The sequence below is a fragment of the Ruditapes philippinarum genome, unplaced genomic scaffold, assembly GCF_026571515.1.
Source record: "Ruditapes philippinarum isolate M1 unplaced genomic scaffold, ASM2657151v2 ctg4004_1_1_1_1, whole genome shotgun sequence".
In the NCBI taxonomy this organism is placed as follows: Eukaryota; Metazoa; Mollusca; class Bivalvia; order Venerida; family Veneridae; genus Ruditapes; species Ruditapes philippinarum.
This window is the reverse complement of record NW_026859327.1, coordinates 152,356-167,783: the sequence shown is the minus strand read 5'-3', so window position 1 is coordinate 167,783 and position 15,428 is coordinate 152,356. Positions and strand designations below refer to the sequence as shown.

The window sequence follows — 15,428 nt, the reverse complement described above, 5'->3', positions numbered from 1 at the left end:
CACTTTTTTCTTCTTCTTTTTTTTCAAATAAAAAACAAATATATAATTTAGTTCCTTGTTAACTGAATAATATATAACATATGATTATATGTAACATTGGTAAATATGGTTGTAATTGTATATTGGTCATAACGCCTGCAATACATTATATGTTTGTTACTGTTATATTATTTCATATGTTTTATATGTTTTTATATACACAAATATAATGTACGGTATAGAGCAGGATGTCCTCGACCTGCATATACCTATTGACGAGGAAAATAAATTATGTAAAAAAAAAAAAAAAAAAAAAAAAAAAAAAAAAAAACGTAGTCTTCAAAAACTGTAACTTAGGCCGTAGCGATTTAATATTCGTGGAATTCGCGGTTACTACAAATCCGCGAAAGTTTGTCTCAGCGAAAATGCCGACGTTGTGAAAAACGCGATTAATAGCATTAAATGTACTCTTCTTTCCAAATTCATTTCGGGTATAAGATAATTCCGTTGAATTGAAAATCACGCGCATGCACAATTCACTCTTCTTCTGGAACAAAGAAAACAAAGCAAAATTTTCTCTCATCTATTTATTTTAGTATAATTATAGCCTCCCCTTTTTAAGGAACGTCCATTAAGGGTTTCTGCGGTGACTAGCAGGCCAAAAGATACCATGTTATTTAAAGCGGATTCATCACTTATCATCGATAAATAAATTCTTGAATATTTCGGCAACAGGTTGAAAAAAAAAATATTACAGTTACTACGCAGCGACCAATGCGATATTTGCATGAAGTGTCATTAGCTCATTCACCATGTTGATTATCACAAGTTGTATCATAGTTTGGGGACCTTTCTGTTGAAAATATGTCAGAGTTAAATCGTATACATATACATGCACAGTGCGTTAACTGGAGTGCAGCACTCCAGAGCATGCCCATTGATTGGCTCATTTTTGCTGGGGTTTACTTATTGTAACGGCAGAGAAAGGAAACGCGACAGAAATATCATAATTATTTAGATGCTCGTTCATTGGTTACTTTTTTCTGGGGTTTCATATTGTGAAACAGGGAACGTGTTTTTATGTTTGACTATGATACAAAAGAGAAAGAACAGCAAAAAACTCGGCAATCGGATTAATACTCGGGGTCTACGCCCCCTCGTTCAAATCAGATAGCCTCGTGTTTCGATGCTCTTTCTATTACATAATTATAAGAATATTACGACTGCGTTACAGACCAATTTTACAATTTGGTATAATACATATAGATGCCGCTCTTTACGCCTCAACCAGTTAGATTCAAAATTGTATCGGAAATCGAACTGATTTCAGTTTCTATTAATATCTGAAACTTTTCACACTGGCATGTTCCTTTTGCCATGAAAACTTCTTAAAACATGAAAACAACGACAATAATTTGCTTTATTTACCTTTTAAACTGTCGCTTACATGCACATGTACAAAGAGCATAGACAGCCTGTCAATACGACACATTTTAGATTTATTTGATAGTTTTATTTTTCAATGTTATGATATAACGGTTCTGTCGGCATTAAATATAAACATAATATAACTGGACGCTTGAAGTTACATACAATGTATTTTCAACAATTTCCTTCCACATTACTTATTATAATTGATTAAGAAATGCATTAATATACGACTGTCATGAGCAAAATGCAAACACATTGTGTCAATGCAGGAAACGTTTTGCTAAACCTTTTTATGGTAATCGGTAACAAATACAGTCAAGAAGCACGCGTTTTGCTATAGAGTAAAACATGTAAATGGGACAAACATTTACATTATCTGTGCACTAAGAGAGACTTATATTCAGAACAAGAAATGTGAAAAGGGTATGCTTATTTCCACATTTTATTTGACATAATAATGACACAAAACTAATCTTTAAATCAAAATTTTACCATGAGCAAAATGTGTTTTTTTTAAATCAAATCAGCTACAAATTAGGTGACTTTTACTATGTAACATTATGGGTTTACATTTTCCCCAGCAATAAGGCAGACATTTATTACATGTATAGAACAAAGGTAGTATGCAGTCAATCACATAAAGAGATTTTTCGACTATTATATCAAACAGCATGAATAGTTTTTCTGAATAATCAAAATAACCAATACCTTTATCATTTAATGTAGATAATATGATATATTCAGGCAATTCTGAACTGGTTTTGTGCCGATATAATTCATAATCTAGGTAATAAAATGGTAAGATAATATGTTTTAATAATTAAGGAATTCATATATCTCCATTTATGACCTTATATGGAAGCAAGAACATAAATGAAGTTATTATTTGTTATGTATAAGAAAATAGTCCAGGAAGAACACTAAACAAGTTAACTCTATTCCAATTTAATCTAGAAAGCTTTATTAACGTATTTTATCAAATGTATCAAACTCTTGTATCAGAAACATCCATATCAACCACCATTCGTTTTTATGTTAAATTTGCTATCAACAACAAATCGTTCTTGTAGTGAAAATTCTTATACTTCAAATTGATACATACTTAACTGAAAGAAACAAGAGCCTGTTGAACCGGGTGATGCTAACCGAATAGGTAAAGTACGGAAAAGTATACCTCTTGTAGTACCAAAGATAGGTAAGGCAGACTTATGAATTTGCATAGTATATCTACATAATTAGATCTATCTACTTACAAAGTTTCATGTTGATATCTCTTATAGTTTCAGAGGTATGTCCCAGACAAAGTTCAAAGTGAAAAATGAACAATGGGCAATAAGTCCAAAAAATAGGTCCAATCATGCTCAACTGTAGTTGAACAAGAGCCTGGATAATGTAGAATTTTCTAAGTTCGAATTGGGCCGTAGTTCTTCCAAAATTCATGTTAGTGTTAGAGTTATGGGTCACATTGAACCTGATTTGTAAATCAATTCATCAACGATACATATGATTAAGTAGTTTTAATTGATAATTTAAAAATAGTTTAAACATAATACCAGTTAATATATATGTAGTTTACTGGGTCTTCAATAAAACAAAGTCTTTCAAATACAACCAGTGACTTTTAAGTGATTTGTATCAAATAAAGTTTATTTCACTAGACTAAATACAATAATTTGAGGTCACCTGAAATGAGGATTATAGATACGTGTCTGTTGTTCAGACATTTTACATGACTTATTTCAGAGGTCGGCTCCCTTATCTTATTTTAACGACAGTGACTTATCTTGCATCGTCTGCTTTATAAGTCTTGTAAGCATACGCAATACTTCATAGGTTTTTTGCGTCCTAGACAATCGCAAAATGTTTGTCTGTTTATTCTGCGTGATCTATTTAATGTGTTTTTGTGGTTCTGAGGCTCTGACGGTTGAAGAAAGGTTAATGAAGGTAGAACAAACGTTGAAGCATCAAGAGAAAATAATCCGGGACCAAGAAACCACCATTAAAAGCCACGAGAAGAATAATGCTGATCTTAAAATGCGATTGGAAGTGCTTGAAAACGAAATGAGAAAACACAGAATACTAACAAATACTAAACAAGCCATAAATGATAGTGTACAAAATCAACGCAGAGATCATGTTGAGGAAAATGTTATCAACAGTCACTTAGATCACAAAGACAGGAGGGCAGCAGACGATATTCAAATCGCCCCTTCCAGCCTTAACCGCATAATTAAGCGTAAGTAATATGCATGTGTGTCTTGTATAACAAAAAGATTAAAGGAAATTTAAGATTAGTTTATGTTCTATTTAGTACTTCTTTTTATTTCCTTTATATTTAAACAGGTATTAGAAATAAAAAAAATATAAGCTATGATATAACAATTTGTGCGGTCTATCACTTTATTGAGACTGATATTATGTTACGTACATTTGAAAAATATTGTGATGTTTTTGATAAATGAGCAAAGTAAAAATTGTAAACAAGCGTTCCCGGTTTTATTTCAGGGCAATCGAAAGGAATTGCATTCCATGCATACATCACTGGAAGTAAATGCGTCCATGACGACCAAGTGGTTGTGTTTGATACAGAGGCAGTAGATGAAGGTAATGGCTACAGTCCAACAGACGGGATATATGTCGTGCCAGAAACCGGGACGTATGTGTTTATGTGGACTATGTTTTCGTCGTATCAGGATTGGTCCATAACTGACTTAATTGTTGACGGGAGTATACAAGGATGGATAACGACAGATGTTGAAAACGATCAGGCAACTGGAACAGCAATTGTTCATGTGAACACGGGTATCCATGTATTTATTCGAAGAGGTAGGGGCAGTGGCTGCACCATACACGATGGCATGTCTCGACCAACGTTTACAGGATGGAAACTGTTTTAATTACTTGAGATACTAAGTAGATTTTGCCTGAACTTAAAGTATATTACATGAAATTTTATATATTTTGTTCCTTTTTTTAAAGACTGCCGTTGTTACGAGGCAAGAAAAAATAAGATAAGGAAAATAACCTATTAGAACCAAATATCATAAGTTTCAATTTCTGTTGATTTAAACTTAACACTTCTCAACAACAAATGTTCATACTGCGATCTTATATCTAAAAAAAAATAAGGCACAAAATACCAAAAGAAACAGCTGTCAATTATGTTTGTTTTCCTTTGTAAGAAAAAACATATTTTATACCGAAATCTTATATTGGGATATCTCCCCATTGCCATGTTATCCTGGTAATACTCTGCAAAAAGAAAAAGGTTCAGCTAAATTGATCCAGACTTATTTATTTATTGCAGAACAATCGGGTAGATATTGTGGCTGATTTCTACTATTTAGTGTCTTCGTGTCTTCCGCCCCTAAAAGTCGAAGGCAAAGTAATATGCTCACTTATAGATTTTTCGCTTTTTGACTTTTGAGAGCGGCGATGCGAAGACAAAATGCATTTTAGGCGAAATAACCATATTTCAAAGGCGAAGACTTGACATCTTTTTCTGTACAAGTATTTCGTGTTGGTGCGTAGTGCGTAGTGATCTTCGTGGCGGCACTTTATATTGTTGTGTCAATTTATCGAGTTTCATGTCGTCTTGTCTTTGATCCGAAAACCGAAGACACGTTACTGACAATGTTTCGTGCCGTCGCGTCTTCGCCTTCTGGTAGACATACACAAATATATTAAACATTATTTATAAATAACATTGTCATTATTGTGAAAATTAAATATTTATTCAGTAGGCACCAAGTCCATTTTTGCAATAGGCTATATTCCCACTTTGTTTACTTTCAAGTCAGCATATGTGTTATTATTTTTGGCGCATGTCTACCCGAAGGCGAAGACACGACGACACAAAGATAAATTGGTCGATTTTCGTGTCTTCAAAATTTTTACCGGCCGACATGTATCCGACATGTTTATTTCACCTAAAAGGTATTGTGTCTTCTTGTCGGCGCACACACATTGTTGAAGGCAAAGACTTAATAGCAAGCATATTATCGTGTCTTTGTGACTTTGCCTTAGTCTTTGTAGAGACAAAGACACGAAGACAAGATATGCAGAAATAAGCCACCATAGGCAGATATACGACAATTGAATATTTTCGATACAACAGAAATAGGTTTTTACAATACCTTTTATCGGCTTTGTTTGAGCAGTTTACTAAAAGTATTGTAATTACCGTAAAACAATTTTATTAAAAGTTTGTTTTTTTTCTGCCATTAGAAAAATAATGACCACGGAAGAACAATGAATACATAAAAAATAAGGGATCACAAAATTAATTGCTGGCATATGAAACAAATTTCTTGTGTTTATACAATTTACTGATTTCAACGAGTAACATCGCAACGTGATAACGTCCTTACGTTGCAATTTTCATGTTGAAGGTTTTTACACTAGAATTTATAGTTTCGTTTCGTTGCATTTTAACATAAAGTGTGAAATATTTATGTCTTGTAACTATCTTTCACAGTTTAGTTATGATGACACGTTTTTTAAGTGAAGTATCCTATTATTTCTTTTAGTATCCTATATATTATTCTTTTCATTTCTGATATGATTCTTCATCGCGTGATATCAGTTAAGATTTTGAACAATTTAATAGTAAATTGTGGAGAATATTTTTTCATGATATTTGTCAGTAATTAACTGAGAATAATGCAGAAAAAAAGAAATATACACATGTTTGATGGTCGTCAAACAGGAAAGTATATGGGGACAAGGCAGAGCGACGTCCACAAAACACAGCCACCGACAAAATTCAGTCACAATGGACCAGTGAAAAGGTACCTAGTAGAACATCGAACACAGAAGACAGCCCAAAAGTCATGGGTTGGCGTGCAAATAAATGATAGCAATTTACAACTTAAACAAGGAAATCAATTACAAAAATCATTCACGTGAAAATAACATTTTTACTGTGTAAAATTGTAAAGAAATAAATTTTATAATCATTGATCTTTTTGCAATTTAATATTTGACAAATCAATGACAAAAAATGAGCAAAAAATTTTTGTGTATTGAAACTTTATTTTGAACATGTTAAAAAATTTATACAGAAAAGTATTGCAGAAACATACTTTGTCTTTATTGCTGAACTTCAAAACTTACAGATTGGATTAAAGAGTGGAAGAACGACTAGAATAGTCGACATTCAAATCGTAAAAATATGAACAATACCAATTTATATCTTCAATAACGGCAAGAAAGCTCAAACCAAAAACCGAATGTGTCATTAGCATGATGCTTTCAGTATGAACATATTCAAAAATTTAAACTAAGCGATCTGGACAGAATATGGGCGAACGTTATGAATATTCGTGACTCAGTAGCCATTTTGTCAGCTTGCAACTTTTTCACTCGCGAAAACAAAGTGTGCAAACACTTCCCGTCCTGCCTCTTGATGAGTAACCAACAAAGGTTCAGCCTATTTCCATTACCTTTATAGACGGTTGCAAGATAACGTTACGTATCAAGTACATTTATCTCGATATGCACGTTCCATGTTTAAGTTACGGACATTGTAGAAAAGTTCAGATCAAAGGATTTTGACAGATATCATTTGTGATTTAAACCATTTTGTAGAGAGCCATCATAAGCTAATTTCTACAGAGAATAGCAAAACATATAAGCATATGATCAGTAGGAGCTGGGTTTGACGATCTACTGACAAAGTCATCAACGTTCACAATAACTTACCTCTGAATTCTTTGAGCTAAGGTGAGCTATAAAAAGTGTTAGACAAAGTATTTAAAGCATACGACAGTTCTATAAGCGTATATTTACTATTATTATCATTTAATTCTTGATTTATGTATGACACATGTTTCAAATGTTATCAATATAGGACATTGTTTTGACAAAAGAAGAATTTCCGTTTATACTCTTCATGAATTACGAAGCACTTTGACTATTATAATCAGGTTTAGGAACTGTGTCGTATACATACGCTGCCATCTTTGTTTAAAAGGGTTTTTTTTTTTGTTTAATCCCTTTTTCTGTTGAAAATCACTCGTTTTGAGGCTACAACGCAGTTCATGTCGCTTTATCCATCATTCCCCCGTTGTCGTATAACGGAGGAAGAACTCACAGATGTTACATACTTTTAATATACAAATACAAACACACAAGTGTACGAGTGGAATACCAAAGCTGAACTCCTCCTTTTGACATTTGAGAATAGTATATATATAATATCAACCTGTCCTAAGGGACATTTTATAATGTATATAAATACACACGTTTTAGAGTTACATATATTAATCATTTTGACATAAGATCAGTCCGCATGTATCCTGCACTATAATATTCATAAATCAAAAGTCATGTTCCATAGTGCACATTATGAAATAAAAACCTTAATATATGTATATACATGTTGACTTGTCATTCTTTTTGAATATAGCGTGTATGACTCATTAGCCTGTGCAACCAGCTATACGACAATTCCTCCTTTACTTATATAAAAAAAAATTTAAAAAAAAGTATTAAACAAGGTAAATATCAAATATTTCAAAACTCGTTCTCTAACAAATTAAAAAAAATCTAAAATCAACTTGACATCTGTTTTTACCCCTAAGGTAAGGATGTTATACATCAACCTTTTGTCACTTTATTTTAAAGAAAAATCACCTTAGGTAATATCCGGTCAGGGATGTCCGGTCAGAGATGTTATCTAATGACTTTTTATTACTTTATCTTTAAAAGAAAAAAATCACCTTAGGTCATATCATCTCTGATTGGTCAATTGAATATCGTGTGTAAACCTTTTTCATGTTTGAATTCATTTTAATAGAGAAATTTGGATAGATATAATTGTAGCACAGGTAAGTTTACTTTTGATATTAGTTTTAAAAGTTTTGAATAAGTAAAATAATAATTATTGTTAAAATGTTCGATTAATCTTTATGCAAAAAAAAATACAAAAATAATATGTTAAAGTAACATAAGGTAAATATTATAGCTTATAAGTTTTTCAATAAATATTAAATTTCCTTTATTTCATCATAAAAAAAGAAGAAAAAAAAAGTTAATTTCTAGAGATCAAGAAAACATAAAAAAAAAACAAATAAGTTAACAATTTTCAAAGAACAAATTATTTTAAGAATATTAATTAGAAAAACTTTAAGGTATAAAATTTAACAGAATTATATGTATGATAAGAGTAGGAAAGATATTTATATACGAAAAAGTTTAAAAAATATTATAAACAATTGATAATTGATAAAATGTCCAGGTGTTTCATTTCCTGTAAAACGTGTATTGTGCATGCGTATTGAACACTTCCTGTGACAGGTATATTTTTTGTAACAGGTACTTGCTGACGTCAGTATGGCTTGGTCGTCGTGACGTGTCGGAATTTCAAATCGTTGGTATGTAGCTTTCTAAAGTATAATTTTAAATTGACACTCATAATTGTTCTTAAATGTTTGATGTTTTTGAAGATTCTTTTTAAATTTATATATATGTATTGATATGTGTAAACGTAGACTTTATACACAAGTTGATAAAGTTATATTCGAATATTTATTGGCACATCTGTAAACGCTGTTCTTGTTTCGTCGTTGTAAAAAGAATGTCTTGTATTGAACAATACAACAAAGTGATGATAGATCTATAATTCTTCATTTATGTAGCAATGTTTTTGAGTAAAAGATAATTAAATTAACAGTTTGCTGTTGCACGATTCTCGCAAATGTTTATGTGATATTTATTTTGGATATCTCTGTCGCGCACAAATAATTATTTTGATAAGAAGTTGTCATCAGTATTTCTCTGGGTTTTTGTTTTTAAGTTTATATAACACATAGAAAAACACATTCTATTGATAAACGGATGTTTTTGGCTTCTCTGGTTGAAGACAGGAACAAAAGTTTATTTGATTCCACAATTTTGTTGTTGTTGTTGTTGTTGTTGTTGTTGACGGCTGTAACAGCATAGTTATGTATTTTAAACATCGTAAAAGCTTATTTCATATAATTTTACATCGAAGAAGGTGTTTATGGTTATATCTGCATGGTTTTACATCGAAGAAGGTGTTTATGGTTATATCTGCATGGTTTTACATCGTAGAATGTTGGCATCGTAGACTTTTGGCATCGTAGAGGCTGACTGTAATAGTTTCTAGTCAGGCGGTGTTTGACTGTACCGGCGAAATTGCTCGCACCTCTCTGTCTTGACTGGACGACAAGTGATCGTTAGACCAATATTTTGCATTTTCGTCCGTTGTCAGATCGGTTAATAGATATTATATACAATAAACATAATTTTTTTTTTTTTTTTTTTCAGATATTTGAACAACAAGACAACTGTCATAAAATGCATAGGATAAGTATTCCAATGAAAGATGTTCTCTAGTGTAAGTATCTTATTTATGTAATACTTGATATTTAAAATTTTTCTTTTCATATTGGATTTTTAGACATATAGACATATTGTGTTAGTTTTAACTAAGTTATTAACTTTAGTTTATTTCGACAATAAGACTTATTCCAATTTAAACTTTATTTAATGATTGTGCGTTGACAGTTGAAACATGTATGTATACACGTGTTATTCTAATATGAAATAAAGTAAATAATCAATTTGAAACTCATGATTAAGTGCTGTCATTTACTTAAAAATGCATTTTAATTAACCGATCTATTAATAAACATATAGCGAATAACGATCATTTTAATCAATAAAACAATAAAAGATATATTTCTAATAAAAGCAAGTTGAAAATTGATATAAATGAATACAACCACCAAAAATATAAAGATATATGATTAAATAATGTAATTTTCTGTTTTGTTTTATTATCGTTTCTTGTAACATATATATTTTTTCTTTCTATAATAACTATTTACAATGCCTGAGGTCAATTTACCGAAAATTAGTATAGCATATAACACGGAATATAACGTTCTATAACAATTCAGCTAATCCTTGTAAAATCATTTTAAAACTTGATTTCGACCCTTTATCTTTACTATGTAACTTTGTGTTTACCTTACCAGATACATTATATCGTGGTTTTACAATACTTTTCTTTTTACTAGAAATAGAGTTTATAAACATTTCATTATCTGAATCATTATCATCAGCCATTGAATCTGACTGAATAGCATTATATGCTGCTTGTGACTGAGGATTGATATTTACTTGTATGGAACTTGAGTCTGATAATTCTGAATCTGTCTGCGATTGCATTTCTTCTGAATGTGCATAACTTTGAGCATTTTCATTATTTGAAATTTGTTGTTGTTGTCGAAGATGTTTCTGTAATTCAGCTAATGGAATATCATCTTCACTATCAGAATTTGACCTTTCTTTTCTTACATTCTTAGCAACTTGGGGTAATACTGATTCTGATATTTCTGAAGCATCATCAGTATCGCTATTTTCAGGTGTTACTACAAATGTGGCATTTCTTTTTGGTCGGCCAGTATCATCTGCTTTTGGTATTGACCAGTCATTAATATTTGCGAGCCTATTTTGTTCTGCATGGACTTTAACTGTTGAATTGTCAAACTGATTTTTTATTATATAAGTTAATGGTGACCTTTTCTCCATAATTCTATAAAATGGCTTCCAATTCACATCTAGTTTGCTTCTCTTACGAAAATTCTTATAGAATACTGAATCGCCTATTTCAAATTTGATATGTTTTGCAGTCTTATCTGCGTAGCTAGCTTGTTCGCGTTTAGCTTTTTTAAGGTTCTTATAAACAGATAAAAAAAAGTATTATGTTGTTGTTGATGTACGATCAGGCAACTGGAATAGCAATTGTTCATGTGAACACGGGTATCCATGTATTTATTCGAAGAGGTAGGGGCAGTGGCTGCACCATACACGATGGCATGTCTCGACCAACGTTTACAGGATGGAAACTGTTTTAATTACTTGAGATACTAAGTAGATTTTGCCTGAACTTAAAGTATATTACATGAAATTTATATATTTTGTTCCTTTTTTTAAAGACTGCCGTTGTTACGAGGCAAGAAAAAATAAGATAAGGAAAATAACCTATTAGAACCAAATATCATAAGTTTCAATTTCTGTTGATTTAAACTTAACACTTCTCAACAACAAATGTTCATACTGCGATCTTATATCTAAAAAAAATAAGGCACAAAATACCAAAAGAAACAGCTGTCAATTATGTTTGTTTTCCTTTGTAAGAAAAACATATTTTATACCGAAATCTTATATTGGATATCTCCCCATTGCCATGTTATCCTGGTAATACTCTGCAAAAAGAAAAGTTTCAGCTAAATTGATCCAGACTTATTTATTTATTGCAGAACAATCGGGTAGATATTGTGGCTGATTTCTACTATTTAGTGTCTTCGTGTCTTCCGCCCCTAAAAGTCGAAGGCAAAGTAATATGCTCACTTATAGATTTTTCGCTTTTGACTTTTGAGAGCGGCGACGCGAAGACAAAATGCATTTTAGGCGAAATAACCATATTTCAAAGGCGAAGACTTGACATCTTTTTCTGTACAAGTATCGTGTTGGTGCGTAGTGCGTAGTGATCTTCGTGGCGGCACTTTATATTTGTTGTGTCAATTTATCGAGTTTCATGTCGTCTTGTCTTTGATCCGAAAACCGAAGACACGTTACTGACAATGTTTCGTGCCGTCGCGTCTTCGCCTTCTGGTAGACATACACAAATATATTAAACATTATTTATAAAATAACATTGTCATTATTGTGAAATTAAATATTTATTCAGTAGGCACCAAGTCCATTTTTGCAATAGGCTATATTCCCACTTTGTTTACTTCAAGTCAGCATATGTGTTATTATTTTGGCGCATGTCTACCCGAAGGCGAAGACACGACGACACAAAGATAAATTGGTCGATTTTCGTGTCTTCAAAATTTTTACCGGCCGACATGTATCCGACATGTTTATTTCACCTAAAAGGTATTGTGTCTTCTTGTCGGCGCACACACATGTTGAAGGCAAAGACTTAATAGCAAGCATATTATCGTGTCTTTGTGCCTTTGCCTTAGTCTTTGTAGAGACAAAGACACGAAGACAAGATATGCAGAAATAAGCCACCATAGGCAGATATACGACAATTGAATATTTCGATACAACAGAAATAGGTTTTTACAATACCTTTTATCGGCTTTGTTTGAGCAGTTTACTAAAAGTATTGTAATTACCGTAAACAATTTTATTAAAAGTTTGTTTTTTCTGCCATTAGAAAAATAATGACCACGAAGAACAATGAATACATAAAAATAAGGGATCACAAAATTAATTGCTGGCATATGAAACAAATTTCTTGTGTGTTATACAATTTACTGATTTCAACGAGTAACATCGCAACGTGATAACGTCCTTACGTTGCAATTTTCATGTTGAAGGTTTTTACACTAGAATTTATAGTTTCGTTTCGTTGCATTTTAACATAAAGTGTGAAATATTTATGTCTTGTAACTATCTTTCACAGTTTAGTTATGATGACACGTTTTTAAGTGAAGTATCCTATTATTTCTTTTAGTATCCTATATATTATTTCTTTTCATTTCTGATATGATTCTTCATCGCGTGATATCAGTTAAGATTTTGAACAATTTAATAGTAAATTGTGGAGAATATTTTTTCATGATATTTGTCAGTAATTAACTGAGAATAATGCAGAAAAAAAGAAATATACACATGTTTGATGGTCGTCAAACAGGAAAGTATATGGGGACAAGGCAGAGCGACGTCCACAAAACACAGCCACCGACAAAATTCAGTCACAATGGACCAGTGAAAAGGTACCTAGTAGAACATCGAACACAGAAGACAGCCCAAAAGTCATGGGGTTGGCGTGCAAATAAATGATAGCAATTTACAACTTAACAAGGAAATCAATACAAAAATCATTCACGTGAAAATAACATTTTTACTGTGTAAAATTGTAAAGAAATAAATTTTATAATCATTGATCTTTTTGCAATTTAATATTTGACAAATCAATGACAAAAAATGAGCAAAAAATTTTTGTGTATTGAAACTTTATTTTGAACATGTTAAAACATTTATACAGTATTGCAGAAACATACTTTGTCTTTATTGCTGAACTTCAAAACTTACAGATTGGATTAAAGAGTGGAAGAACGACTAGAATAGTCGACATTCAAATCGTAAAAATATGAACAATACCAATTTATATCTTCAATAACGGCAAGAAAGCTCAAACCAAAAACCGAATGTGTCATTAGCATGATGCTTTCAGTATGAACATATTCAAAAATTTATACTAAGCGATCTGGACAGAATATGGGCGGACGTTATGAATATTCGTGACTCAGTAGCCATTTTGTCAGCTTGCAACTTCTCACTCGCGAAAACAAAGTGTGCAAACACTTCCCGTCCTGCCTCTTGATGAGTAACCAACAAAGGTTCAGCCTATTTTGACAAGCATGTTCCATTACCTTAACAGACGGTTGCAAGATAACGTTACGTATCAAGTACATTTATCTCGATATGTACGTTCCATGTTTAAGTTACGGACATTGCAGAAAAGTTCAGATCAAAGGATTTTGACAGATATCATTTGTGATTGAAACCATTTTGTAGAGAGCCATCTTAAGCTAATTTCTACAGAGAATAGCAAAACATATATAAGCATATGATCAGTAGGAGCTGGGTTTGAAATGAAATACTAGATTATGACGAAAGACGATCTACTGACGATAGTCATCAACGTTCACAATAACTTACCTCTGAATTCTTTGAGCTAAGGTGAGCTATAAAAAGTGTTAGACAAAGTATTTAAAGCATACGACAGTTCTATAAGCGTATATTTACTATTATTATCATTTAACTCTTGATTTATGTATGACACATGTTTCAAATGTTATCAATATAGGACATTGTTTTGACAATAGAAGAATTTCCGTATATACTCTTCATGAATTACGAAGCACTTTGACTATTATAATCAGGTTTAGGAACTGCGTCGTATACATACGCTGCCATCTTTGTTTAAAAGGGTTTTTTGTTTTTGTTTAATCCCTTTTTCTGTTGGAAATCACTAATAATCTGATAAACTGATTACATGCCAAGCTTTTTTCGCTTCGTTTGGTATATGTTACTGGCAAACGTATTTCGTCGAATAAAAGAATAGCGAAATTTGAACTCGAAGCGGAAACGAATTTCCCACAGTTTTGAGGCTACAATGCAGTTCATGTCGCTTTATCCATCGTTCCCCCCTCCCCCAGAAACTATTTCTTTCAAAGTTTTAAAAATCAAACATAACATTTTGCGTTAGTTAATGTGTCATTTAAAAGAATTGCCTTTTCTACTCCAAAATCATGATTTGTACAAAATATTTATATGTTAAGTATAGAACACAACAAAAACAGATTAGATCATAAAAGAAGACTTAAATCTTTCCACAACAAAGATATTTGACAATGCATAATAAGTTACTAACGTCATGGCGCTGTTTAAGGATGTGTAATCTATCTATACCATTCAAATTTGTCTTTTGTTAGGCACTAACCGCGTATCCATACAAAGCCCAAAAATCGCATACTTTCGAAAATAAATTGCAAAAACAATAACAGTAATAGAAAAATATTTATAAACATTGTTAAGGATCATTGAATGAAATAATGAAATGAAGCAATAAATATATTGTCCAGATACTCTTCTAAAACCCAAACAAATCCATTTAGGATCCCCTTTTTCATTTCCAGTACAAAAGTTTTTTGTAGTACAGTTGTTAAATACTACAAACCCTCAACATCTTTCCTCACCTTTATTTACCGGTATTCAGTAATACATACATTATTCTTTGTCAAGAAAAAAAAGTCCATTCTAAACAATATTTCCATTGATCAGAATTTAAATGTTTAAACATGCTTCATTTAATTCTTAAAAAACAGAGAATACCAATTAATTATTTTGAAAACAGAGAATATCTGTTGAAGGATTTATGTTAGTATGATAATTATATTTCTAGTGAGGACTTACGGTTGGCCAGCATGAAAAAGTGTATACGTTAAAAGAAACTATGGAAG

At 31.7% G+C, this 15,428-nt stretch overlaps 1 protein-coding gene across 1 annotated transcript; it reads left to right on the top strand.

Moving 5' to 3' along the window:
• Positions 1 to 3,196: 3,196 nt before the first annotated feature.
• On the top strand, positions 3,197 to 4,360 carry LOC132756096 (uncharacterized). The gene is made up of 2 exons (XM_060747087.1): positions 3,197 to 3,646; positions 3,916 to 4,360. Exons 1-2 carry the CDS (start codon positions 3,271 to 3,273, stop codon positions 4,305 to 4,307), a joined length of 768 nt encoding a protein of 255 aa, XP_060603070.1. The 5' UTR covers positions 3,197 to 3,270; the 3' UTR covers positions 4,308 to 4,360.
• The last annotated feature ends 11,068 nt before the right edge of the window (positions 4,361 to 15,428 follow it).